Genomic DNA, 24,100 nt, shown 5'->3' on the forward strand with positions numbered 1-24,100 from the left:
AACCTACATTCACTGAGAACCAATCACTTTCCTCTCTTCCTACACGTACACATGCCTTACATCCTCGATAAAAACTTTTCACTGCTTCTAACAACTTGCCTCCCACACCATATATTCTTAATACCTTCCACAGAGCATCTCTATCAACTCTATCATATGCCTTCTCCAGATCCATAAATGCTACATACAAATCCATTTGCTTTTCTAAGTATTTCTCACATACATTCTTCAAAGCAAACACCTGATCCACACATCCTCTACCACTTCTGAAACCGCACTGCTCTTCCCCAATCTGATGCTCTGTACATGCCTTCACCCTCTCAATCAATACCCTCCCATATAATTTACCAGGAATACTCAACAAACTTATACCTCTGTAATTTGAGCACTCACTCTTATCCCCTTTGCCTTTGTACAATGGCACTATGCACGCATTCCGCCAATCCTCAGGCACCTCACCATGAGTCATACATACATTAAATAACCTTACCAACCAGTCAACAATACAGTCACCCCCTTTTTTAATAAATTCCACTGCAATACCATCCAAACCTGCTGCCTTGCCGGCTTTCATCTTCCGCAAAGCTTTTACTACCTCTTCTCTGTTTACCAAATCATTTTCCCTAACCCTCTCACTTTGCACACCACCTCGACCAAAACACCCTATATCTGCCACTCTGTCATCAGACACATTCAACAAACCTTCAAAATACTCATTCCATCTCCTTCTCACATCACCACTACTTGTTATCACCTCCCCATTTACGCCCTTCACTGAAGTTCCCATTTGCTCCCTTGTCTTACGCACCCTATTTACCTCCTTCCTTCCTTCATACTATTTGCTATTTCCCGCGTTAGCGAGGCAACGTTTAGAACAGAGGACTGAGCCTTTGAGGGAATATCCTCATTTGGCCCCCTTCTCTGTTCCTTCTTTTGGAAAATTAAAAACGAGAGGGGAGGATTTCCAGCCCCCCGCTCCCTTCCCTTTTGGTTGCCTTCTACGACACGCAGGGAATACGTGAGAAGTATTCTTTGTCCCCTATCCCCAGGGATAATATATATATATATATATATATATATATATATATATATATATATATATATATATATATATATATATATATATATATATATATATACATATATATATATATATATATATATATATATATATATATATATATATATATATATATATATATATATATATTCTTTTTTTTTTAATACTTTGTCGCTGTCTCCCGCGTTTGCGAGGTAGCGCAAGGAAAGAGACGAAAGAAATGGCCCAACCCCCCCCCATACACATGTACATACACACGTCCACACACGCAAATATACATACCTACACAGCTTTCCATGGTTTACCCCGGACGCTTCACATGCCTTGATTCAATCCACTGACAGCACGTCAACCCCTGTATACCACATCGCTCCAATTCACTCTATTCCTTGCCCTCCTTTCACCCTCCTGCATGTTCAGGCCCCGATCACACAAAATCCTTTTCACTCCATCTTTCCACCTCCAATTTGGTCTCCCTCTTCTCCTCGTTCCCTCCACCTCCGACACATATATCCTCTTGGTCAATCTTTCCTCACTCATTCTCTCCATGTGCCCAAACCATTTCAAAACACCCTCTTCTGCTCTCTCAACCACGCTCTTTTTATTTCCACACATCTCTCTTACCCTTACGTTACTTACTCGATCAAACCATCTCACACCACACATTGTCCTCAAACATCTCATTTCCAGCACATCCATCCTCCTGCGCACAACTCTATCCATAGCCCACGCCTCGCAACCATACAACATTGTTGGAACCACTATTCCTTCAAACATACCCATTTTTGCTTTCCGGGATAATGTTCTCGACTTCCACACATTTTTCAAGGCTCCCAAAATTTTCGCCCCCTCCCCCATCCTATAATCCACTTCCGCTTCCATGGTTCCATCCGCTGACAAATCCACTCCCAGATATCTAAAACACTTCACTTCTTCCAGTTTTTCTCCATTCAAACTCACCTCCCAATTGACTTGACCCTCAACCCTACTGTACCTAATAACCTTGCTCTTATTCACATTTACTCTTAACTTTCTTCTTCCACACACTTTACCAAACTCCGTCACCAGCTTCTGCAGTTTCTCACATGAATCCGCCATCAGCGTTGTATCATCAGCGAACAACAACTGACTCACTTCCCAAGCTCTCTCATCCCCAACAGACTTCATACTTGCCCCTCTTTCCAAGACTCTTGCATTTACCTCCCTAACAACCCCATCCATAAACAAATCAAACAACCATGGAGACATCACACACCCCTGCCGCAAACCTACATTCACTGAGAACCAATCACTTTCCTCTCTTCCTACACGTACACATGCCTTACATCCTCGATAAAAACTTTTCACTGCTTCTAATAACTTGCCTCCCACACCATATATTCTTAATACCTTCCACAGAGCATCTCTATCAACTCTATCATATGCCTTCTCCAGATCCATAAATGCTACATACAAATCCATTTGCTTTTCTAAGTATTTCTCACATACATTCTTCAAAGCAAACACCTGATCCACACATCCTCTACCACTTCTGAAACCACACTGCTCTTCCCCAATCTGATGCTCTGTACATGCCTTCACCCTCTCAATCAATACCCTCCCATATAATTTACCAGGAATACTCAACAAACTTATACCTCTGTAATTTGAGCACTCACTCTTATCCCCTTTGCCTTTGTACAATGGCACTATGCACGCATTCCGCCAATCCTCAGGCACCTCACCATGAGTCATACATACATTAAATAACCTTACCAACCAGTCAACAATACAGTCACCCCCTTTTTTAATAAATTCCACTGCAATACCATCCAAACCTGCTGCCTTGCCGGCTTTCATCTTCCGCAAAGCTTTTACTACCTCTTCTCTGTTTACCAAATCATTTTCCCCAACCCTCTCACTTTGCACACCACTTCGACCCAAACACCCTATATCTGCCACTCTGTCATCAGACACATTCAACAAACCTTCAAAATACTCATTCCATCTCCTTCTCACATCACCACTACTTGTTTTCACCTCCCCATTTACGCCCTTCACTGAAGTTCCCATTTGCTCCCTTGTCTTACGCACCCTATTTACCTCCTTCCAGAACATCTTTTTATTCTCCTTAAAATTTACTGATAGTCTCTCACCCCAACTCTCATTTGCCCTTTTTTTCACCTCTTGCACCTTGCATATATATATATATATATATATATATATATATATATATATATATATATATATATATATATATATATATATATATATATATATATATATATATATATATATATATATATATGACCTTCTACGATGTCACTGACGGCCGCACTGATGCCAAGGGATCCCATAGGATGAGGAAATGTCCCAGTTGCCAACGGAAATACCTTTGCCCACCAGTGATGCTACTACGTTTGTGAATCAAGAACCATTGCAACACAAACCTCGCCAGGTGGTAGAGTGTCCCGCAGTGTATCGAGACAGACTTCCCCAGAACTTTTTTTAAAGGGGAAGTAAATGTTTATAGTTGTGTTACTGGAGTGATAGTTTTCATACATGGTGCTTTGACAAGAAAATAGTGAAATTGAAAAAATGTAGCTTAGACATTGAAGCTTATTGATACAGTGGTTAAATTGATGAGAACTACTATTGACGTTTGTGTGAATAAATTATACATTTCACTTTTCCATAGCCAGAGGTTGAACCATTATGTGACATTCATTTTTTCATTTCATTTCAAGCTAGAAGTTTCAGTTTTCTAAATTGTTTCTTACATTTTTCACATGTATACATATGTATGTGTGTGTGTGTGTATGTGTGCGTGTGTGCGTGTATGTGTGTGTATGTGTATATATATATGTATATTATCCCTGGGGTTAGGGGTGAAAGAATACTTCCCACGCATTCCTCGCGTGTCGTAGAAAGCGACTAGAGGGAACGGGAGCGGGGGGCCAGAAATCCTCCCCGCCTTGTATTTTCTAACTTTCTAAAATGGGAAACAGAAGAAGAAGTCACGCGGGGAGTGCTCATCCTCCTCGAAGGCTCAGATTGGGGTGCCTAAATGTGTGTGGATGTAACCAAGATGTGAAAAAAGGAGAGATAGGTAGTATGATGGATGAAAGGAACCTGGATGTTTTGGCTCTGAGTGAAACGAAGCTCAAGGGTAAAGGGGAAGAGTGGTTTGGGAATGTCTTGGGAGTAAAGTCAGGGGTTAGTGAGAGGACAAGAGCAAGGGAAGGAGTAGCAGTACTCCTGAAACAGGAGTTGTGGAAGTATGTGATAGAATGTAAGAAAGTAAATTCTCGATTAATATGGGTAAAACTGAAAGTTGATGGAGAGAGATGGGTGATTATTGGTGCATATGCACCTGGGCATGAGAAGAAAGATTATGAGAGGCAAGTGTTTTGGGAGCAGCTGAATGAGTGTGTTAGTGGTTTTGATGCACGAGACCGGGTTATAGTGTTGGGTGATTTGAATGCAAAGGTGAGTAATGTGGCAGTTGAGGGAATAATTGGTATACATGGGGTGTTCAGTGTTGTAAATGGAAATGGTGAAGAGCTTGTAGATTTATGTGCTGAAAAAGGACTGATGATTGGAAATACCTGGTTTAAAAAGCGAGATATACATAAGTATACTTATGTAAGTAGGAGAGATGGCCAGAGAGCGTTATTGGATTACGTGTTAATTGACAGGCGCGCGAAAGAGAGACTTTTGGATGTTAATGTGCTGAGAGGTGCAACTGGAGGGATGTCTGATCATTGTCTTGTGGAGGCTAAGGTGAAGATTTGTATGGGTTTCCAGAAAAGAAGAGTGAATGTTGGGGTGAAGAGGGTGGTGAGAGTAAGTGAGCTTGGGAAGGAGACCTGTGTGAGGAAGTACCAGGAGAGACTGAGTACAGAATGGAAAAAGGTGAGAACAATGGAAGTAAGGGGAGTGGGGGAGGAATGGGATGTGTTTAGGGAATCAGTGATGGATTGCGCAAAAGATGCTTGTGGCATGAGAAGAGTGGGAGGTGGGTTGATTAGAAAGGGTAGTGAGTGGTGGGATGAAGAAGTAAGAGTATTAGTGAAAGAGAAGAGAGAGGCATTTGGACGATTTTTGCAGGGAAAAAATGCAATTGAGTGGGAGACGTATAAAAGAAAGAGACAGGAGGTCAAGAGAAAGGTGCAAGAGGTGAAAAAAAGGGCAAATGAGAGTTGGGGTGAGAGAGTATCATTAAATTTTAGGGAGAATAAAAAGATGTTCTGGAAGGAGGTAAATAAAGTGCGTAAGACAAGGGAGCAAATGGGAACTTCAGTGAAGGGCGCAAATGGGGAGGTGATAACAAGTAGTGGTGATGTAAGAAGGAGATGGAGTGAGTATTTTGAAGGTTTGTTGAATGTGTTTGATGATAGAGTGGCAGATATAGGGTGTTTTGGTCGAGGTGGTGTACAAAGTGCGAGGGTTAGGGAAAATGATTTGGTAAACAGAGAAGAGGTAGTAAAAGCTTTGCGGAAGATGAAAGCCGGCAAGGCAGCAGGTTTGGATGGTATTGCAGTGGAATTTATTAAAAAAGTGGGTGACTGTATTGTTGACTGGTTGGTAAGGTTATTTAATGTATGTATGACTCATGGTGAGGTGCCTGAGGATTGGCGGGATGCGTGCATAGTGCCATTGTACAAAGGCAAAGGGGATAAGAGTAAGTGCTCAAATTACAGAGGTTTAAGTTTGTTGAGTATTCCTGGCAAATTGTATGGGAGGGTATTGATTGAGAGGGTGAAGGCATGTACAGAGCATCAGATTGGGGAAGAGCAGTGTGGTTTCAGAAGTGGTAGAGGATGTGTGGATCAGGTGTTTGCTTTGAAGAATGTATGTGAGAAATACTTAGAAAAGCAAATGGATTTGTGTGTAGCATTTATGGATCTGGAGAAGGCATATGATAGAGTTGATAGAGATGCTCTGTGGAAGGTATTAAGAATATATGGTGTGGGAGGCAAGTTCTTAGAAGCAGTGAAAAGTTTTTATCAAGGATGTTAGGCATGTGTACGTGTAGGAAGAGAGGAAAGTGATTGGTTCTCAGTGAATGTAGGTTTGCGGCAGGGGTGTGTGATGTCTGCATGGTTGTTTAATTTGTTTATGGATGGGGTTGTTAGGGAGGTGAATGCAAGAGTTTTGGAAAGAGGGGCTGTTGGGTCTGTTGGGGATGAGAGAGCTTGGGAAGTGAGTCAGTTGTTGTTCGCTGATGATACAGCGATGGTGGCTGATTCATGTGAGAAACTGCAGAAGCTGGTGACGGAGTTTGGTAAAGTGTGTGAAAGGAGAAAGTTAAGAGTAAATGTGAAGAAGAGCAAGGTTATTAGGTACAGTAGGGTTGAGGGTCAAGTCAATTGGGAGGTGAGTTTGAATGGAGAAAAACTGGAGGAAGTGAAGTGTTTTAGATATCTGGGAGTGGATCTGGCAGTGGATGGAAACATGGAAGCGGAAGTGGATCATAGGGTGGGGGAGGGGGCGAAAATTCTGGGAGCCTTGAAGAATGTGTGGAAGTCGAGAACATTATCTCGGAAAGCAAAAATGGGTATGTTTGAAGGAATAGTGGTTCCAACAATGTTGTATGGTTGCGAGGCGTGGACTATGGATAGAGTTGTGCGCAGGAGGATGGATGTGCTGGAAATGAGATGTTTGAGGACAATGTGTGGTGTGAGGTGGTTTGATCGAGTAAGTAACGTAAGGGTAAGACAGATGTGTGGAAATAAAAAGAGCGTGGTTGAGAGAGCAGAAGAGGGTGTTTTGAAATGGTTTGGTCACATGGAGAGAATGAGTGAGGAAAGGTTGACCAAGAGGATATATGCGTCGGAGGTGGAGGGAACGAGGAGAAGAGGGAGACCAAATTTTATGTGGAAAGATGGAGTGAAAAAGATTTTGTGTGATCGGGGCCTGAACATGCAGGAGGGTGAAAGGAGGGCAAGGAATAGAGTGAATTGGAGCGATGTGGTATACCGGGGTTGACGTGCTGTCAGTGGATTGGATCAAGGCATGTGAAGCGTCTGGGGTAAACCATGGAGAGCTGTGTAGGTATGTATATTTGCGTGTGTGGACGTATGTATATACATGTGTTTGGGGGTGGGTTGGGCCATTTCTTTCGCCTGTTTCCTTGCGCTACCTCGCAAACGCGGGAGACAGCGACAAAGCAAAAAAAAAAAAAAATATATATATATATATATATATATATATTTATATATATATATATATATATATATATATATATATATATATATACGTATATATATACTTATATATATATATATATATATATATATATATATATATATATATATATATATATATATATATATATATATATTTATATATATATATATATATATATATATATATATATATATATATATATATATATATATATATATATATATATATATATATATATATATATATATATATTATCCCTGGGGATAGGGGAGAAAGAATACTTCCCACGTATTCCCTGCGTGTCGTAGAAGGCGACTAAAAGGGGAGGGAGCGGGGGGCTGGAAATCTTCCCCTCTCGTTTTTTTTTTTAATTTTCCAAAACAAGGAACAGAGAAGGGGGCCAGGTGAGGATATTCCCTCCAAGGCCCAGTCCTCTGTTCTTAACGCTACCTCGCTAACGCGGGAAATGGTGAATAGTTTGAAAGAAAGAAAGAAAAAGATATATATATATATATATATATATATATATATATATATATATATATATATATATATATATATATATATATATATATATATATATATATATATATATTTATTTTATTTATTTTGCTTTGTCGGTGTCTCCCGCGTTAGCGAGGTAGCGCAAGGAAACAGACGAAAGAATGGCCCAACCCGCCCACATACACATATATATATACATACACGTCCACACACGCAAATATACATACCTATACATCTCAATGTACACATATATATACACACACGGACATATACATATATACACATGTACATAATTCATACTGTCTGCCTTTATTTGTTCCCATCGCCACCCCGCCACACATGGAATAACAACCCCCTCCCCCCTCATGTTTGCGAGGTAGCGCTAGGAAGACACCAAAGGCCCCATTCGTTCACACACAGTCTCTAGCTGTCATGTAAAAATGCACCGAAACCACAGCTCCCTTTCCACATCCAGGCCCCACACACTTTCCATGGTTTACCCCAGACGCTTCACATGCCCTGGTTCAATCCATAGACAGCACGTCGATATTGATATACCACATCGTTCCAATTCAATCTATTCCTTGCACGCCTTTCTCCCTCCTGCATGTTCAGGCCCCGATCACTCAAAATCTTTTTCACTCCATCTTTCCACCTCCAATTTGGTCTCCCACTTCTCCTCGTTCCCTGCGCCTCTGACACATATATCCTCTTGGTCAATCTTTCCCCGATCATTCTCTCCATGTGACCAAACCATTTCAAAACACCCTCTTCTGCTCTCTCAACCACACTCTTTTTATTTCCACACATCTCTGTCACCCTTACATTACTTACTCGATCAAACCACCTCACACCACATATTGTCCTCAAACATCTCATTTCGAAGCATATCCACCCTCCTGCGCACAACTTTATCCATAGCCCACGCCTCGCAACCATACAACATTGTTGGAACCACTATTCCTTCAAACATACCCATTTTTGCTTTCCGAGATAATGTTCTCGACTTCCACACATTCTTCAAGGCTCCCAGGAGTTTCGCCCCCTCCCCCACCCTATGATTCACTTCCGCTTCTATGGTTCCATCCGCTGCCAGATCCACTCCTAGATATCTAAAACACTTTACTTCCTCCAGTTTTTCTACATTCAAACTTACCTCCCAATTGACTTGACCCTCAACCCTACTGTACCTAATAACCTTGTTCTTATTCACATTTACTCTTAACTTTCTTCTTTCACACACTTTACCAAACTCAGTCACCAGCTTCTGCAGTTTCTCACATGAATCAGCCACCAGCGCTGTATCATCAGCGAACAACAACTGACTCACTTCCCAAGCTCTCTCATCCACAACAGACTTCATACTTGCCCCTCTTTCCAAAACTCTTGCATTCACCTCCCTAACAACCCCATCCATAAACGTATTAAACAACCATGGAGACATCACACACCCTGCCGCAAACCTACATTCACTGAGAACCAATCACTTTCCTCTCTTCCTACACGTACACATGCCTTACATCCTCGATAAAAACTTTTCACTGCTTCTAACAACTTGCCTCCCACACCATATATTCTTAATACCTTCCACAGAGCATCTCTATCAACTCTATCATATGCCTTCTCCAGATCCATAAATGCTACACACAAATCCATTTGCTTTTCTAAGTATTTCTCACATACATTCTTCAAAGCAAACACCTGATCCACACATCCTCTACCACTTCTGAAGCCACACTGCTCTTCCCCAATCTGATGCTCTGTACATGCCTTCACCCTCTCAATCAATACCCTCCCATATAATTTACCAGGAATACTCAACAAACTTATACCTCTGTAATTTGAGCACTCACTCTTATCCCCTTTGCCTTTGTACAATGGCACTATGCACGCATTCCGCCAATCCTCAGGCACCTCACCATGAGTCATACATACATTAAATAACCTTACCAACCAGTCAACAATACAGTCAGATGTTTTGAAATGGTTTGGTCACATGGAGAGAATGAGTGAGGAAAGATTGACCAAGAGGATATATGTGTCGGAGGTGGAGGGAACGAGGAGAAGTGGGAGACCAAATTGGAGGTGGAAAGATGGAGTGAAAAAGATTTTGTGTGATCGGGGCCTGAACATGCAAAAGGGTGAAAGGAGGGCAAGGAATAGAGTGAATTTGATCGATGTGGTATACCGGGGTTGACGTGCTGTCAGTGGATTGAATCAGGGCATGTGAAGCGTCTGGGGTAAACCATGGAAAGTTGTGTGGGGCCGGGATGTGGAAAGGGATCTGTGGTTTCGGGCATTACTGCGTGGCAGCTGGAGAATGAGTGCGAACGAATAGGGCCTTTGTTGTCTTTTCCTAGTGCTACCTCGCACACATGATTGGGGAGGTGGAAGGTATTCCATTTGTAGCGAGGTGGCGATGGGAGTGAATGGGGGAAGTGTGAATTGTGTGCATGGGTATATATGTGTGTGTCTGTGTATGTATATATATGTGTACGTTGAGATGTATAGGTATGTATATTTGCGTGTGTGGACGTGTGTGTGTATACATTGTGTGTGTGGGTGGGTTGGGCCATTTCTTTCGTCTGTTTCCTTGCGCTACCTCGCAAACGCGGGAGACAGCGACAAAGCAAAATAAATATAAAAATATATATATATATATATATATATATATATATATATATATATATATATATATATATATATATATATATATGTTTATACATATATATATATATATATATATATATATATATATATATATATATATATATATATATATATATATATATATATATATATATATATATATATATATATATATATATATATATATATATATATATATATATATACATATATATATATATATATATATATATATATATATATATATATATATATATATATATATATATATATATATATATATATATATATATACATATATATATATATATATATATATATATATATCCCTGGGGATAGGGGATTAAGAATACTTCCCACGTATTCCCTGCGTGTCGTAGAAGGCGACTAAAAGGGGAGGGAGCGGGGGGCTGGAAGTCCTCCCCTCTCGTTTTTTTTTTTAATTTTCCAAAAGAAGGAACAGAGAATTGGGCCAGGTGAGGGTATTCCCTCAAAGGCCCAGTCCTCTGTTCTTAATGCTACCTCGCTAACGCGGGAAATGGCGAATAGTTTAAAAGAAAAAGAAAGAAAAGATATATATATATATATATATATATATATATATATATATATATATATATATATATATATATATATATATATATATATATATATATATGTATATACATATATATACATATATATATATATATATATATATATATATATATATATATATATATATATCTTTCTTTCTTTTTTTCTTTCAAACTATTCGCCATTTCCCGCATTAGCGAGGTAGCGTTAAGAACAGAGGACTGGGCCTTTTTTGGAATATCCTCACCTGGCCCCCTCTGTTCCTTCTTTTGGAAAATTAAAAAAAAAAAAAACGAGAGGGGAGGATTTCCAGCCCCCCGCTCCCTTCCCTTTTAGTCGCCTTCTACGACACGCAGGGAATACGTGGGAGGTATTCTTTCCCCCCAATACCCAGGGATATATATATCCCCAGGATATATACCTAATAACCTTGCTCTTATTCACATTTACTCTCAACTTTCTTCTTCCACACACTTTACCAAACTCCGTCACCTGCTTCTGCAGTTTCTCACATGAATCCGCCACCAGCGCTGTATCATCAGCGAACAACAACTGACTCACTTCCCAAGCTCTCTCATCCCCAACAGACTTCATACTTGCCCCTCTTTCCAAAACTCTTGCATTTACCTCCCTATATATACATGTGTATGGGGGGGGTTGGGCCATTTCTTTCGTCTGTTTCCTTGCGCTACCTCGCAAACGCGGGAGACAGCGACAAAGTATAAAAAAAAAAAAAAAAATATATATATATAGATATATATATATATATATATATATATATATATATATATATATATATATATATATATATATATATATATATATATATATATATATATATATATATATATTCACATATATATATATATATATATATATATATTTATATATATATATATATATATATATATATATATATATATATATTTCTTTTTTTTTTTTGCTTTGTCGCTGTCTCCCGCGTTTGCGAGGTAGCGCAAGGAAACAGACGAAAGAAATGGCCCAACCCACCCCCATACACATGTATATACATACGTCCACACACGCAAATATACATACCTACACAGCTTTCCATGGTTTACCCCAGACGCTTCACATGCCTTGATTCAATCCACTGACAGCACGTCAACCCCGGTATACCAAATCGCTCCAATTCACTCTATTCCTTGCCCTCCTTTCACCCTCCTGCATGTTCAGGCCCCGATCACAGAAAATCTTTTTCACTCCATCTTTCCACCTCCAATTTGGTCTCCCTCTTCTCCGCGTTCCCTCTACCTCCGACACATATATCCTCTTGGTCAATCTTTCCTCACTCATTCTCTCCATGTGCCCAAACCATTTCAAAATACCATCTTCTGCTCTCTCAACCACGCTCTTTTTATTTCCACACATCTCTCTTACCCTTACGTTACTTACTCGATCAAAGCACCTCACACCACACATTGTCCTCAAACATCTCATTTCCAGCACATCCATCCTCCTGCGCACAACTCTATCCATAGCCCACGCCTCGCAACCATACAACATTGTTGGAACCACTATTCCTTCAAACATACCCATTTTTGCTTTCCGAGATAATGTTCTCGACTTCCACACATTCTTCAAGGCTCCCAGAATTTTCGCCCCCTCCCCCACCCTATGATCCACTTCCGCTTCCATGGTTCCATCCGCTGCCAGATCCACTCCCAGATATCTAAACACTTCACTTCCTCCAGTTTTTCTCCATTCAAACTCACCTGCCAATTGACTTGACCCTCAACCCTACTGTACCTAATAACCTTGCTCTTATTCAAATTTACTCTTAACTTATATATATATATATATATATACATATATATATATATATATATATATATATATATATATATATATATATATATATATATATATATTTTTTTTTTTTTTTTTTTTTTATACTTTGTCGCTGTCTCCCGCGTTTGCGAGGTAGCGCAAGGAAACAGACGAAAGAAATGGCCCAACCCCCCCCCCCCCATACACATGTACATACACACGTCCACACACGCAAATATACATACCTACACAGCTTTCCATGGTTTACCCCAGACGCTTCACATGCCTTGCTTCAATCCACTGACAGCACGTCAACCCCTGTATACCACATGACTCCAATTCACTCTATTTCTTGCCCTCCTTTCACCCTCCTGCATGTTCAGGCCCCGATCACACAAAATCTTTTTCACTCCATCTTTCCACCTCCAATTTGGTCTCCCTCTTCTCCTCGTTCCCTCCACCTCCGACACATATATCCTCTTGGTCAATCTCTCCTCACTCATTCTCTCCATGTGCCCAAACCATTTCAAAACACCCTCCTCTGCTCTCTCAACCACGCTCTTTTTATTTCCACACACCTCTCTTACCCTTACGTTACTTACTCGATCAAACCACCTCACACCACACATTGTCCTCAAACATCTCATTTCCAGCACATCCATCCTCCTGCGCACATCTCTATCCATAGCCCACGCCTCGCAACCATACAACATTGTTGGAACCACTATTCCCTCAAACATACCCATTTTTGCTTTCCGAGATAATGTTCTCGACTTCCACACATTTTTCAAGGCTCCCAAAATTTTCGCCCCCTCCCCCACCCTATGATCCACTTCCGCTTCCATGGTTCCATCCGCTGACAGATCCACTCCCAGATATCTAAAACACTTCACTTCCTCCAGTTTTTCTCCATTCAAACTCACCTCCCAATTGACTTGACCCTCACCCCTACTGTACCTAATAACCTTGCTCTTATTCACATTTACTCTCAACTTTCTTCCACACACTTTACCAAACTCAGTCACCAGCTTCTGCAGTTTCTCACATGAATCAGCCACCAGCGCTGTATCATCAGCGAACAACAACTGACTCACTTCCCAAGCTCTCTCATCCCCAACAGACTTCATACTTGCCCCTCTTTCCAGGACTCTTGCATTTACCTCCCTTACAACCCCATCCATAAACAAATTAAACAACCATGGAGACATCACACACCCCTGCCGCAAACCTACATTCACTGAGGATTGGCGGAATGCGTGCATAGTGCCATTGTACAAAGGCAAAGGGGATAAGAGTGAGTGCTCAAATTACAGATGTATAAGTTTTTTGAGTATTCCTGGTAAATTATATGGGAGGGTATTGATTGAGAGGGTGAAGGCATGTACAGAGCATCAGATTGGGGAAGAGCAGTGCGGTTTCAGAAGTGGTAGAGGATGTGTGGATCAGGTGTTTGCTTTGAAGAATGTATGTGAGAAATACTTAGAAAAGCAAATGGATTTGTATGTAGCATTTATGGATCTGGAGAAGGCATATGATAGAGTTGATAGAGATGCTCTGTGGAAGGTATTAAGAATATATGGTGTGGGAGGCAAGTTGTTAGAAGCAGTGAAAAGTTTTTATCGAGGATGTAAGGCATGTGTACGTGTAGGAAGAGAGGAAAGTGATTGGTTCTCAGTGATATATATATATATATATATATATATATATATATATATATATATATATATATATATATATATATATATATATATATATATATATATACATATATATATATATATATATATATATATATATATATATATATATATATATATATATATATATATATATATATATATATATATATATATATATATATATATAAATATATATATATACATATATATATTATCATCATTATTTAATTATACTCAGTCGTCGCCCGCATTAGCGAGGTAACGCAAGGAAACAGACCAAAGAATGGCCCAAGCCACCCACATGCACGTGCATATACCTAAACGCCCACACACGCACATATGCATACCTATACATTTCAACGCATACATACATATACATACACAGACATATACATATATATATACACAAATATTCATACTTGTTGCCTTCATCCACTCTCGTCTCCACCCCCCTATACATGAAATAGCGCCCCCTCCCCATGCGCGCACGCGAGGCAGCGCTACGAAAGGACAAAGGCCACATTCGTTCACGCTCAGTCTCTAGCTGTCATATATAATGCATCGAAACACAGGTCCCTTTCCACATCAAGGTCCCACAAAACTTTCCATGGTTTACCCCAGACGCTTCACACGCCCTTATTCAATCCATTGACAGCACAAGGACCCCGGTATACCATATCGATCAAATTCACTCTCTTCCTTGCACGGCTTTCACCCTCCTGTATGTTCAGGCCCCGATCGCTCAAGATCTTTATCACTCTATCTTTCCACCTCCAATTTGGTCTCCCACTTCTCCCCGCTCCCTCCACTCTGACACATATATCCTCTTGGTCAACCTTTCCTCACTCATTCTTTCCATGTGACCAAACTATTTCAATACACCCTCTTCTGCTCTCATATATATCCCTGGGGATAGGGGAGAAAAATTCTTCCCACGCATTCCCAGCGTGTCGTAGAAGGCACCTAAAGGGACGGGAACGTGGGGCAAGAAACTCTCCCCTCCTTGTGTTTTAACTTTCTAAAAGTTTTAACTTTCTAAAAGAAGGAGTCACGCGGGGATTGCTCATCCTCCTCGAAGGCTCAGATTGGGGTGTCTAAATGTGTGTGGATGTAACCAAGATGAGAAGAAAGGAGAGATAGGTAGTATGTTTGAGGGAAGAACCTGGATGTTTTGGCTCTGAGTGAAACGAAGCTCAAGGGTAAAGGGGAAGAATGGTTTGGGATTGTTTTGGAAGTAAAGGCAGGGGTTGGTGAGAGGGCAAGCGCAGAAGAAGGAGCAGGAGTTGTGGGTGTATGTGATAGAGTGTAAGAAAGTAAACTTTGATATGGGTCAAACTGAAAGTGGATGGTGAGAGATGCGTGATTATTGGTGCCTATGCACCTGGGCATGAGAAGAAAGATCATGAGAGGCAAGTGTTTTGGGAGCAGCTGAGTGAGTGTGTTAGCAGTTTTGATGCACGAAAGCGGGTTATAGTGATAGTTGATTTGAATGCAAAGGTGAATAATGTGGCAGTTGAGAAAATAATTGGTGTACATGGGGTGTTCAGTCTAGTAAATGGAAATGGTGAGGAGCTTGTAGATTTGTGTGCTGATAAAGGACTGGTGATTGGGATTATCTGGTTTAAAAAGAGAGATATACATAAGTATACGTATGTAAGTAGGAGAGGTGACCAGAGAGCGTTATTGGATCACGTGTTAATTGATAAGCGCGTGAAAGATAAACTCTTGGATGTTAGTGTGCTGAGAAATGCAACTGGAGGGATGTCTGATCATTATCTTGTAGAGGCGAAAGTAGATTCGTAGAGGTTACCAGAAAAGTAGAGAAAATTTTAGGGTGAAGAGAGTGGTGAGAGTAAGTGAGCTTGGCAAGGAGATTTGTGCGAGGAAGCACCAGGAAAAACTGAGTGCAGAATGGAAAAAGGTGAGAGCTTAGGACGTAAGGGGAGCGGGGGAGGAATGGGATGTACTTAGGGAAGCAGTGATGGCTTGCGCAAAAGATGCTTGTGTCATGAGAAGCGTGGGCGGTGTGCAGATTAGAAAGGGTAGTGAGTGCTGGGATGAAGAAGTAAGATTATTATTGAAAGAGAAGAGAGGCACTCGAACGATTTTTGCATGAACAAAGTGCAAATAACTGGGAGATGTATAAAAGAAAGAGGCAGGAGGTCAAGAGAAAGGTGCAAGAGGTGAAAAAGAGGGCAAATGAGAGTTAGGGTGAGAGAGTATCACTAAATTTTAGGGAGAATTAAAAGATGTTTTGGAAGAAGGTAAATACAGTGCGTAAGACAAGAGAACAAATGGGAACATCGGTGAAGGGGGTTAATGGAGAGGTAATAAAAAGTAGTGGTGATGTGAGAAGGAGATGGGATGAGTATTTTTAAGGTTTGTTGAATTTGTTAGATGATAGAGTCGCAGATATAGGGTGTTTTGGTCGAGGTGGTGTGCGAAGTGAGAGAGTCAGGGAGAATGGTTTGGTAAACAGAGAAGAGGTAGTGAAAGCTTTACCGAAGATGAAATCCGGTAAGACGGCGGGTCTGGATGGTATTGCAGTGGAATTTATTTAAAGGGGGGTGAATGTGTTGTTGACTGGTTAGCGAGGATATTCAGTGTATGTATGGCTGATAGTGAAGTGCCTGAGGATTGGCGGAATCCATGGATAGTACCAGTGTACAAAGGCAGAGGGGATAAAGGTGAGTGCTGAAGTTACAGAGGTATAAGTTTGTTGAGTATTCCTGGGAAATTGAAAGGGAGGGTATTGATTGAGAGGGTGAAGGCATGTACAGAGCATCAGATTGGGGAAGAGCAGTGTGGTTTCAGAAGTGGTAGAGGATGTATGGATCAGGTGTTTGCTTTGAAGAATGTATGTGAGAAATACTTAGAAAAACAAATGGATTTGTATGTAGCATTTATGGATCTGGAGAAGGCATATAATAGAGTTGATAGAGATGCTTTGTGGAAGGTATTACGAATATATGGAGTGGGAGGTAAGTTGCTGGAAGCAGTGAAAAGTATATATCGAGGATGTAAGGCATGTGTACGAGTAGGAAGAGAGGAAAGTGATTGGTTCCAAATGAATGTCGGTTTGCGGCAGCGGTGCGTGATGTCTCAATGGTTGTTAAATTTGTTTACGGATGGTGTTGTTACGGAGGTAAATGAAAGAGTTTTGGAGAGAAGGGTAAGTATGCAGTCTGTTGTGGATGAGGGGGTTTGGGAAGTGAGTAAGTTGTTGTTCGCTGATGATACAGGACTGATGGCAGATTCGGGTGAGAAACTGCAGAAGCTGGCGACTGAGTTTGGTAAAGTTTGTGAAAGAAAAAAGCTGAGAGTAGATGTGAATAAGAGCAAGGTTATTAGGTACAGTCGGGTTGAGGGACGGGTCAAATTGGAAGTAAGTTTGAATGGAGAAAAACAGGAGGAGGTGAAGTGTTTCGGATATCTAGGCGTGGATTTGGCAGCAGATGGAACCATGGAAGCCGTAGTCAGTCACAAGGGAGGGGAAGGGGCGAAGGCTCGGGGAGCGTTAAAGAATGTGTGAAAGGCAAGGACATTATTTCGGAAAGCAAAATGGGTATATTTGAAAGAATAGTGGTTCCAACAATGTTATATCGTTGCAACGCGTGGGCTATAGATAGGGTTGTGCGGAGGAGGGTGGATGTGTTGGAAATGAGATGTTTAAGGACAATATGTGGTGTGAGGTGGTTTGATCGAGTAAGTAATGAAAGGGTAAGAGAGATGTGTGGTGGTAAAATGAGTGTGGTTGAGAGAGCAGAAGGTCAGTTGTAGTGTCAAACGTAAACGTCAGCCCATATCGATCCAAGATGATGTAGAACTTAGAAAAATGGACCGTGGTGTTTCGGTGCAAACGCTGGTTCGTCAACTGTTTATGATATAAAAAAGCAAAGGGAGAAAATATTGGAATTCTATGCAGACAGCGATTCCAAGAAGCAAATGACAATTAGAAAAAATTGAAAGATGGTAAGAGCATTGAGCATGATCGAGTGATAATGAATGGTTTCGACAGCGTCGGAGTGATGGCATGGACTTGTCAAGGAGCATGGTAATGGACCAGGCTAAGTTGTTCCATAAAGAACTTAAATTACAACATGAGCGTAACTGTAGTGAAGAATGGCCTTAAAGATTCAGGAAGCATCATGGAATTTCCATGAATAAAGTGTGCCAAGAAAAGTGGTCTGCAAAACACGAAGGAGCTGCCGAGTATTTGGACGAATTTGCAAAACTCGTAGCTGACGAGCACCTCAGTCCTGAGAAGGTGTATAATGTTTTCATTTATTTATTTGATTTACATTTGATATTTGTTTGATTTGAATTTCTAGCAGTCCATGGTATACTTTAGACACATGGGAGATGTATAATTAGTGGGTTAGAAGTGTGTTAATGAATTATCATTACGTGACCACGGTTGGTCTGGTAAAATGGCTTATCCGGCAAGGCTTTGGAACCAAGAGTGCCAGAAAATCGGTGGTGTACCTGTAGCACTATTTGTAATACCTTCTCATGCTGTTTTACCTGTCTGTACAGGCACTGTAAAATTGGAATAATCTTTTAGATTATTTTTGTGTTTCTTAATTTCTCTGTACATTAGTTAATTCTTTTTTCTTTATTACTAGTGTCTACATGCAATGTTGCCTATCAGTTTGGAATGTAACAAACGTGATACATATCAGACTGAAAATGCATACCTCAGTGGAAATGTTAAGATAATCAAGCAAAAGCAGGATGAAAATCTTCATATGAGTTTTATTTCATATTACTGTCTTAATCATTAATCACATAATGACTTTAACTGTCCTGTCTACCTTAATCCTTATGTACTCCAGGAGGATGAGTTGAAGCTGAACAACATCTTCTACAAGCTGGGTCGCCATGAGACTGACTTGGAGGGTGTGTCCACAAACATGCAACGTCTTTCTACTGAATCGCGGAGGACAGAGGCCAAGCTTAATAAACATGCTTTTAATGTGAGCTTTTCAGTTTTGCAATGTGCATATAAAAAACCAAAAGTTCAACATATTAACCCATATTTGTAACAATTTGTAGTAAGGCAAGCTATAGTAATCCACATTATAGAAGTTAAATTTGTGTTGCAGAACATTGTGACTTTTCAATATGAAGGGAAATGAGAGTACCCTGGAAGTTTATAGATATATCTGGTGAGTTTAGCCTTGACAATTCAAGGCAAAGCATGTTGTGACAGGTCACAGTAGTGTAGTGTATATAACTACATATTTGTACATTCTGGGGAAAGTTCTACTCTTGTGGTGCACCATCTCAATCTTTCTTCCACCAAGTAGCCTATTAAACATGTGTATACTGCTTGCATTCACAATTTCTTGTTTAGTTTAATCCAGCCATCCACTACTGCTTCACTAAAAAACTACTTCTGTACAACCTTTCTTTTGCACTTCTTGACATCACTTCTGGTTACTCTTGTATTACAGCTCACAAAGAACTGATCACTGTGTGAGTCTTTGATGGTCCATGATTGTAGAAATGTTAGTGGACGTCCATGGATGATGGAGGATGTGAGAATCCATGGTGGCAGAGATTGTTTCCATGGCGATCCAATGGTTGAGGATATGCCAGTCATTGGTTGAGGTTAGGACAAGTTGTGGAAAAGGTTGTGGATGTTGAGGTGGATGTTAAGACAATCCTTGGAGAAATATGACTCTCTTTGGACATGGTCCAATGGATGCACAGTGATTGATGTGGAAGATACAGTAGAAGCTCAGTTGGTTCTACATTTCTCCTTGTGTATTGTATCGTGTAGATTTATGAAGAACGGCGAATCCCCCCAAAAATTTAATGAGCTAAGGAAGTAGCTTTAACAGTGCTGGTGTCTGTAGTGTGTATACCGTATGTAGAAATTTTTACGTCAATATATTCAATTTCCAGTTGTTTGTCTCAGTGTCTGCATAAACTAGCACCTGTTCAATTCTAATGTTCCACAATTCTAATGTATGTCCTACATCATTTGCAGGCAAACAGAACTAAATTCAGAGCACATACTCACCGGTATCAAAACCTATTTCCTTCACAGCTGTTTTGAATAACACTTCGCACTCTACAGGTAGATTTCCTGCGTCGGAAGGTGGAGGTGTTACAGCGAGATATGGAAGGGAAGGAGCAAGTGGAGGTGCAGGTGGCAGCAGTGAGAGCCATCATGGACCGCCTTGATGACCGCCTTACTGGTGCTCTGGCTCGTCTTGGCCTTGTGGAGAACACTACTAAGACATTGGAGAAGCGGTCAGCCCCTCATTATGAAAATATTCCTAGCTCTTACTTTATGAATGCTGCTGACCGCCCTCCTACCCTAACAGTATACCCAGAGTCCAGACAAGGTAAAAAATAAGTCCTCCATTGTTGTTAACCTTAAAAAGTAGTTACAGGCTAAAATATAATCTGTTTATACATTTGAATATATATTTATAGTGAATTTACTTTTACAACATTATATGTATTGACCGTTGTATTATCTCATTAGGCCATTTCTAGACCAAGGCAGTGCTGGGTATGACAGTATACTGGTTACAGAGTGTTTCCAAGAGAAATTTCATATGAAAAATTTTTTGACACCATATAAATGTTCTGAAGTACTTTATATCTCGATCCCTTGGGATTAAGAAGAAAGAATTCCGCATATCCTATGCATGTCTTAGAGGGGGATAAAGAGGGATGGAAACCCTCCCCTTCCCGTATTTCAGATAAGCATGTTTGAAGGTATATAGTCTCTAAATGATAATGTAAGAAAGAGGGTAAATATGTCGGATATGACAAGTTTAAGGACAGTATGTGGTATGAGGAGGGTTGACTGAGTAAGAAGTGATAGGATAAGAGAGGGGTGTGTTCATATAGATTTGATTGAGAGAGTGGAGAGGAAGTTCTGAAATGGTGTGGATATATGGAGAGAATGAGTGAGGAGTGATAGACAAGGAGCCTATGTGTCAGAGGTGGAGGGGACAAGAAGGGAAGACTGAATTGAAGGATGGATTGGAAAATATTTTGAGGACTCAGGGCCCAAACACGCAGGAGTGTGTATCATGCGTACAAGATGGAGTGAATTTGAGCAGTGTAGTATACAGGGACAGGGGGTCAAGTGCTATCATTGGACTAGACCAGGGCATATTAAGCAGTCATAGGAAACCAAAGGTTTGTGGAGCCTGGTTGTGGATAACTGGAGAATGGATGTGAGAGAATGATGCCACTTATTTCCTTTTTCCTAGAGTTACCTCAGTTAAGCAGGTAATGACAAATAGATATGAAAAAATCTAAAACACTTTATTTCTCACAATGTTATTAACAGTTTTGAACTATTCTAAATACAATAAAAGAAACTTTATTAATCAGCATTGGACCTGACACTAATGCATCTTCAGATCACTTCACTTTGAACTGTTAACACAGTATGGTGTCAAGTTATTTTAGCTTAACTTGGTTTGAATCTTTTGCTTAGCAATGCCTTCTTTAAATTGTGATTCAGCAAAAAAACACAAAGTTTTTTCTGTGCAAGTCTTAATATCTCAGACCTTTGATAAGCCAACATTGTTTCACGTATTAAATTGGTATGCCTCTCACATTTCTTATTCCTATCATACTTGATCACCATTTCCCATGTTAGTGAGGTATTGCCAGGAACAGGTGGAGAAAGACAACATCCACTCACATCCATTCTTGAGCTGTCGTATGCAATGCACCGAAACCACAGATCCCTATCCAACATCCACAGACCTTTCCATTGTCTACACTGGACATTTCACATGCCCTGGTTCAATCCATTGAAGTATGTTGACCCCAGTAAACCACATCATTCCAATTCAATCTGTCCCATACATGCCTTTTACTCTTCTGCATGTTCAGGCTCCAATTGCTCAAAATCTTTTTCACTCCATCTTTCCATCTCCAATTTGGTCTCTAACGCATATACTGTATCCATCTTGTCAGCCGTTCCTCTCTCATTCTCTCATACGTCCACACCATTTCAGTACACCTCCTTTTGCATTCTCTACCGCACTCTTTTTATTACTCATTCAATCGAACCATCTCACACCACATTTCCACCCCCACCCTCCTCTGCACAACAAAAATTGCATAAGAGATGCTTTTGGCTAAAAACCAGAAAAACCTGTCTGTGGTCTTTGCTATGTGAAGGAATGCTTTGCCTCATTGATAGCATAATTTCTGACAGGGTTGAAAGCATATTGGAGGAAGGAGAGTTTTTCCAGTTTGAATGACCTCAGAGCAGGGATGGTTGAATGACAGATAGGAAGAAGAGGTAGTCTAAGTGTGCTTCCATTCCCAGTAAGTAGTAGTTGAGAGGCAGCCACCAACAAGAGAGGTATACTAATGGTACTATCTGTCTGGGAAATGGAAAGATGACTTGGTATTAAGACCACTTCAGTGGTTGTCAACTTGCACTCCTCTGACCCAGGTAGCTTTTTTTTCGTTCTCCTTCACCCACACATGGACTGTTGGCATTCTGTCTACATACACAAAACCTCTCCTTGTCACACTTAACATGAAAACACTTAACTCACAAAAGCCATTCTTTATAAATCAAGATTTTCCTGCAGTGAGCGGTATGCGCTTGCCCTGATTTAGGCAAAATGGTAAGATGCAGGGCTAAAACCGCCCCAGAAGTGAGAGCACTATTCCATACAAGGAGGAATTGATTCCTTGTACAAAAAGAGTAGCTGTTCAGAAGAAAACAAATTTGGACAAAGAAGTTTAAAGTTGGAACATTAGGCAGGGGGATTTGTAGAAACATTAGTTTGAAGTAGTAGGTTGAAACGTTTGATAAAAGTAGGCAACACGAACATTAGGTAGGAGCTTTTGGAAACTTCATTAGATTTGACCTTTGCCATTAGCCTGTTGAGGGTGAGGCACTAAAGGCTAAGAAGTGGCACTGGAATTCACCATTTATGGAGACTCTTTTGCTATGACCACCCCCTTGAGGAAGTTCGTGGAGGGAATTGGCATCAGAGATATAGATTGATAGATTCCATTTCCACAGCAGTAATCTTTGCTTAAGGCTTAGTAGAGAAACATCACCAAAGGAGAGGCAGTAATCTAACTAAAGAAAGAAAAAAATTGCAATTTTGTGTTATCAGGATGCCAATATTTGTGTCATGAATGGGCTGCTGAAGGAAGGAGGAGGTGCTGTTAATAAAGATACATTAACAAGATGAGGTCAAGATTATGCAGTATAGATCAAAGGATTAGAAGTGAACTATAGATCAAGGATGTCAAGGGGAATAGTAGTGATAGCCTCATGGCATAGATCTAGATAGTCAAAAATAGATATAAAATCTGTAGAATTAGGTTAACAAGAGGCAAATAAAAGGAGAATAGTGGTAGTAGAGACACAAATCTGAAGTCAAATGATAGAGTTTGGAGTTTAAAACTCCAGAGGTATATAACAGGGATGCCAGTATTGGAATAAGCCCAGATCCCTCCTTTGAAATGGAATGATGAGTGAAGACTACAGTTCAGGATTTGATAGGAGTTAGTGAGAATACTACTAAACAGCTGGGTATGCGAGAGAAGTAAGATATTAGGAAAGATATTAGTCAGTTTGTGTTCAACAGAAGAAAAGTGAATAGAAAGATTACTGATAATGGTAAAATGATTGGCAAAAGAATCAGATCTGTTAGAAGGG

The 24,100-nt window shown here is 40.3% G+C and overlaps 1 protein-coding gene across 1 annotated transcript in view; it reads left to right on the plus strand.

The window, feature by feature from the left end:
- The window catches only part of LOC139750360 (uncharacterized), an 89,428-nt gene that overhangs the window by 16,448 nt on the left and 48,880 nt on the right, over window positions 1-24,100 (plus strand). The window contains exons 2-3 of the mRNA XM_071665069.1: window positions 19,266-19,406; window positions 20,516-20,786. Of these exons, the coding sequence (XP_071521170.1) occupies window positions 19,344-19,406; window positions 20,516-20,786 (334 nt within the window). The 5' untranslated portion in view covers window positions 19,266-19,343. The remainder of the gene's footprint in view (window positions 1-19,265; window positions 19,407-20,515; window positions 20,787-24,100) is intronic.

The sequence above is a fragment of the Panulirus ornatus genome, chromosome 9, assembly GCF_036320965.1.
Source record: "Panulirus ornatus isolate Po-2019 chromosome 9, ASM3632096v1, whole genome shotgun sequence".
Classification (NCBI taxonomy): domain Eukaryota; kingdom Metazoa; phylum Arthropoda; class Malacostraca; order Decapoda; family Palinuridae; genus Panulirus; species Panulirus ornatus.